The sequence below is a fragment of the Crocodylus porosus genome, unplaced genomic scaffold (assembly GCF_001723895.1).
Source record: "Crocodylus porosus isolate Cpor-Errol unplaced genomic scaffold, CroPor_comp1, whole genome shotgun sequence".
In the NCBI taxonomy this organism is placed as follows: Eukaryota; Metazoa; Chordata; order Crocodylia; family Crocodylidae; genus Crocodylus; species Crocodylus porosus.
Genome location: NW_017728909.1, coordinates 20,044,433 through 20,050,476, shown reverse-complemented (window position 1 = coordinate 20,050,476; position 6,044 = coordinate 20,044,433). Strand labels below are relative to the sequence as shown.

Below are 6,044 nucleotides of genomic sequence, written 5' to 3'. Positions count from 1 at the left end.
GGGAGATGGTGTCAAAGGCCTTGCTGAAGTCTAGAAAGACTAGACCAGTAGGATTGATAACCCCAGCGGCCTGAAGAAACTCCACTTTTTTTTTTCTTATTGTTGTTTGTGATGTGATTCTGTGTAGAGTGTGCCATCTGTGCCCAGAGACCAGAATTCTGGTAGATGATTATCTTTTACTGGAGCAAGGTTGCATCTACATAAGACGCTGACTGTGCAATTGTTAGCTGCACAACCATTTTAGTACTTGCATATACAAGTATGCAAGTAGCTCATTACTACTGCACAGTAGTGTCACATCACACTTTGTGCCGCATGATGCTACTGCGCAGTAGTACCGAGGTACTGTACAGGCAGTGTCTCGTGTAGACGCAGCCCAAGTGCATGGTTGGCATAGACAACCATCAGCTTTCTGATATCCCAGCACCCTTCCTCAGGCCCCACTATAGGTGCCTGAACACACAAATTATGAACTGCTCTGTACAAAGATCAAGAGAAAGAACAACATAAAATGCAGGAAAAAGAAAAGATAATCAAAAAAGGCTTGATATCATTTATCACCAACTGCCTCACTGTGGGTTGTTAGCCTTCTTAGAAATTAAGGTAGAACTGGGTCTTGAAGAGGGATTTGGAGGAAAAGAAAAGCAGATACAATTCCTTTTCCTTTAAATTGGACAGAAGTGCTCTTTACTTCCTGTATTGTTACCACTCCCCGTTTAAGAAAGCTGATGCCAACCCCCCACAGGAGTGCTGCATTTCATTAGCAGTAATGTACTACCTTTAATGGGTTAATTGAAGCACCACTGATCACACTGATTTAATATTCATGTACTAAAATATGAGGCTGTGCTAAAATCACTGTAAATTTTTACTTGAATGCCCTGAATGTTCCAACACACCGTCCTCACTTACAGGGTAAAAGAGCTGAAGAAAGGAATGAAGTGTTGTACCCCTGTCACAAGCAGACATCGGACAGCCGGAAATCCGTCTCCCAAGCGCATCCAGAACTCGCCATCAGTGCAGGGTGGGGAGAAGAGCTCTCCAAAGAAGGTGAAGCTGGGACTCCAGCATCCTCTGACTTCTGTGAGGACAAAGGCGTGTGCTTCTGTGTTCCACGCAGCTGGCATCCCTTTCTCCTCTACCCTCAAAGGAGCCAACAAAAGTCATACCCAGAAAGCAAACTCCAGCTCGCCATGGCTCCATCACCCCAGTCCAGTGAAAGGAATGCTCCCCACAGGACATCCCATGAAGAAAAAGATGGATCTGACACCGCTGTCGGAAAAGAACCATTTTGTAAAGGATTTTGTGGTCAAAACAGCTGGAACCCCAGAAGCAAAAGAAAGGAGCCAAGGAGATATCAGCATGCAGGATAAACAGCCAGTCAGATGCCTGAAAGTGCAGACAGTGCAACCTGTCCAGAAGCAACTCATTTCCAGAGAGGACTTTTCTCTTGGAGACATAAATCATCCATCAGACAGCAGTCTGAGCCCTGGAAATACATTCCTTAAGCAGTGCATTGAAACCTGGACAGACCTTTCTCCGTACCAGAAGGGAAGGGAAGAACATTTGCGTCTTTACCACCAGCAGTTTCAGCAGCCACCGATTCTCCAGCAGAAGCTGAACTATCAACCACTAGAAAGATTTTTAGCCCAATACAAGCCCCAGGAAATTAGGGTTAAGCCAGAGCAGAGCCTGACACCCAGAGATGCACAGTGCAAAGATGGGATGCAGCTGGAAGAGCTGGATGACAGTGATTTTAGTGAGGACTCTTTTTCCCCAGTGTGCACCCAAGAGACGGCGAAAAAGAAAAACCCCAGCGACTGCAGCCAGCATTCATTTTTCCTTCATCAGCGAGAACAAGGAGCGGAGGAAGAGCAGAAAGTCTGCAGGAAGCCTGGCTTATTCTTCAACCATGCAATGCATATGGAAGAGCATGAATTAGATGACAGCTGGGATTATAGCAAAGGCTCCTCATTTCCAGAGACAAAGGAGTCGATTAAAGATGCAGAAAAGAGGATGCAGTCTGACTGGAGCATAGAGGGTGATGTGACTATTGATTCTTCGCTGAGCGACCAGACTGCAGAAAAGCCTTATTGCTTGCATGAAGATCTTGTCTGGAGCTGGAAGGACGACATAGACTTGTCAGCTGATCATGGCCAGTACAGCTCCAAACAGAAATCTCAGGTTTCTCCTGGTGAAAGCTCCTTATTCCCAGATAAGGACACACAGTGTCTATGTGTGCCCTACCTATTGGACTCAGGGCCTGTAGGATGCAAAGAGATTAATCTTCACCCTGCACAAAGGGAAAACTCCATCAAAGGCAGACAGGCTCCTGTTGAAGGAAACATAGAAGGGAAGAATCTGATAAATGCAGCTTCTAATACGTCATCAGAATTCACTTCTGAGCTGATGGCCCCTCTGACCTTGTCTCTCCTTGATGATGAGGAGGCAGCTGATCCAGAGAACCACCCTCCTGTCCAGGAAGGGGCCATCCATGTGAAACAGACGCTGGAGACAAAAGTCTGCAGCCCCAGAAAGAAATTGGAGGGAGAGGCCAGAGCATTTCTTAGAGATGAAACCTCTCCAATAGGCAGTGTGCCTGAGCTGGGCGAACAAATGCACCACCCTGAAATGAAATACACTGAGCATCATACCTTGCACACGGAGAACATGTGGCTTTCACAGGCCTGTCCTGAGCCACAGCTTTGCTGCAGCTTGGAAGATTCAGCCCTGCTGAATGCCTGTCACGGGTCTGTTGATGCTTCATTTCCTAGAGATGCAGACTTAACAGAAGACTCCAGATCTGGAGCCAGAGACCCCTGCGAAGATAAGGAGGGTTTATTCTTTCTTAGTCATCACAAGTGTGGTGAATGCATGGATAGCAGACACTATGAGGCTGATACTGAAGATGCTACCAGCAGCCTGTTGAACTGCCCAGGAAAACCCAGCCTGGGTAAAGCAACAGGTGTTAGTCCCATGTCTCAAACTGTATGTATGGACACACCTGCAAAGGGCTGTTTTGCAAGCCCCTCACCCATTCCTAATGAGAAGAGTGAGGAGGGCACAGTCCACTCCCCTCCTCAAGAAACCAGCCCGCTCCAGCCGAGCTCAGAATTCAGGCCGAAGGACTTCAGTCATGCTGAAGACATGTTCAAGTTGTCATTCAGTGGCGACGAGTTGGGACTGCTTCAGAATAAACTGGTGCAAAGTCTTTTTCCACAAAGCAACTTTGATGCTGCAGAAGTTACCAAAGAGATTAAATCGTTAGCAAATCCAAACAGTCCCCCAAGCACCTCCATCCTCAGAGACCCGACCGATGCCTCAGAAACATCAGACCTGCCCCTGGAAGTCCTGGAAGAAGCACAGTAAGTTTGTATTTACCCCTCTAGCTTGCATTGCACAGATTACAGACACTGGATGAGCACACAGTGCCTTTGCCTAAGTATTTTTGTATAGTGTTACAGGTACTTCTTAAACTCAGAGGGAGCCAGTTCTTCTATTAGATGAAGTTGCATATTGAGGTCAGGTAAGTAGTGCCTCCCCTGTCATAGGCCAGCTGGGCACTGTGAGCATATCAATTTTATCACAGGCCAACTGGGCTGTTTGATTCAGTTTCAGATCAAGGAGGCAAAGTTGGGAGTGAAATAAAGGTAAATTTATTATAGCTTGCACACACACACAACAGTTAACAGAAGGATAAATACAATACGCAGACAATGCAGTATTCAAGAGCTAATAGTAAATAATAACAACAGATAGATCAATTCTGTCGCAGGCCAACTGGGCACTGCAAGAGTATTAGCCACTGGGCTGTTCAAAACAACAGATAGACAGACATGAGTTGGCAAATTATCAATAGTCCCTGAATGCCAGGTACAAGTCAAGTGATTCCAGTGAAGTCAGGCATCCCCGATCCATGCTGTCAGAGGGTTACTGGGGAAGGTCCCTTTATCAGGATCTGATCCTCACTCGCACCAGGAGTCTGGGGTCTGGGCGTGGAACAGAAATGACCGTTCTGTTCCCTCCTTCTTGCTGGTCATCTGATGCATGTGCTTTTTATACCTAGTCTTATGTTACTCTGTTGGCCTCAGAGCCACTCATAATGTTGCCCTATAGCTGTTATCCTATGGGATTGAAAGGTGTTAAAATTATCATAAAAGGTTACTACCCAAACTTGGATTTATCCAATAAGCAAATTATGATGCAGCACCTTTAGGTTTGAAATCGACATTGCCCAGCCTACTCCCCAACCCCTTTTAGGCTTGATTTGAATATGCTTTCTTGGGATGTGCTTTCCTGGAATGTGTTGGGTGTGCCAGGCAGTGAGATCCAGTTTTATCATCAAGGCTGAACCCTGAGCAGAAACTGTTAGGTCAGCTAATCTCACAGCTACAGCTTTGCCTATGGGGCCCAGTCAGTTCCATGAACAGTTGATTTATCATTTTGGTTAAACTTATGACAGACAAGTTACATTTGCAGTTTACAAACTTACAAGCTTTATATTAACTAATATTACCTGTTTAGGCAAAACACCAAATGCCTCCAAGAAGCACATTTTATTGCTTATTAATCCCTCTGGTTCTGGTCGTCACACTCCCCACAGAAACAAATAGGAAACAGCAAGTCCAGCTAACCAGGGGTAAAGTCCCTGATACAGTGCTCCAGGATAGCAAAGGCTGAACATTGTCCTCTCGCTGCCAAACAGACACATAGCCAGCACTCCAGGATCTGGCTCAGTCAGAAGGCAGAACAAAGTGGCACCTCGCTAGACTGACTAGTTCAGAGCGCCACACTTGAGAGTCCAGCTATGGCTCAGCTCACATAGAGAAAAGCAGTATTTCTGTATAGGAGGAGGCTCACCTGGAGAAGTGAACAGGGGCAGCATCCACACGGTATTTAAAGGATGTCCCTGCCTCTCCCCGTCCCAGTTCATAACCTAAAGATGGTGTTCCCCCTCATTTTTTTGCTCCTGGATTCTCACCTGATCAAAGGTGCTATGAGTTGCCACACTCTATTACTGGCCAAGAGACTGGCCACTGCTCTCAATACAGATCTCTTAGTTACCTCTGACTGTTCCCTTCAGCTTAAACTACCATGCTGCATTGTGCTTGGGGCTAGTTACTGCAGGAAGTGACTGCTGAGAACTGCAGCCCTGTATAAATGCAGAGTTCATGTGCTGAAGTCTCTGCTCTGCCTTCTTGTTTGCTAGCAGGTGCAGTTCCTGGGTCAGTGATCATCAGTTAAAGTCTTGGGTCCCAGACTGTTCTTCCTGTAATTTTCAGCACTGCAAAGATAAGTTAAACAGCATTTACAGTTGAAGTACCCACAAGCTTAAACACTTTGGGTCAGATCCTCAGCTGACAGAAACTGGCCTGGTTCAATTGAAGTCCAAGTTCTATCACTTTACACCCTCTGAAGGTCTTGCCTCCCTATAGCCAGTGGCAGGGTCATCTCAGCTGAAATGCCCTCTCTTTAGAGAACTGCCAGTGTCCAACAGCATGCGGGGGGGAGAACAAGCTGTGTAACCACAGGGATCTTCTGTTCTGTTGACCAGGCAGGCTGTGATCCGAGCCCATCAAGAGCAGCTGGATGAAATGGTGGCCCTGCATCTGCAGGAAGAGTGCTTGCTCAGGCAGGTGGCAGCAGCGGTAAGTGTCCAGTGCTTGTGGAGCACATGTAAATGTCTCCCAGTGACGCCCCGTCACCAGCTCCTCCTCGGTCCAACTGCCAGTGCTCCCAGCGTCCGCCTTGTCCCTCCTGTTGTGCCTTTGCTGCTCTCCACCCTGCCCAGCCCTTGGCTGGCAGGAGAGGCTGACAGGCCAGCTCTGAGCAATTTTATACCTTTACCTTATCTTACCAGGGATCTCAGACCACTCGGAGTGGTTCCGTGTCTCCCTGGAAGCTTTGTCAAGTTTCATAGTTTGTAGGGTCGGAAGGGACCTGAGCAGATCATCTAGTCCAACCCCCTGCCATGGCAGGAAAGAGTACTGGGGTCAAATGACCCCAGCTAGATGTTCATCCAACCTCCTCTTAAACACCCCCGG

The 6,044-nt window shown here is 47.1% G+C and overlaps 1 protein-coding gene across 1 annotated transcript in view; it reads left to right on the top strand.

Annotated features, from left to right (window-relative positions):
• KIF24 (kinesin family member 24) overlaps positions 1-6,044 on the top strand; it is a 38,425-nt gene that overhangs the window by 30,082 nt on the left and 2,299 nt on the right. Inside the window, exons 11-12 of the mRNA XM_019531858.1 lie at positions 915-3,365; positions 5,555-5,648. Of these exons, the coding sequence (XP_019387403.1) occupies positions 915-3,365; positions 5,555-5,648 (2,545 nt within the window). The remainder of the gene's footprint in view (positions 1-914; positions 3,366-5,554; positions 5,649-6,044) is intronic.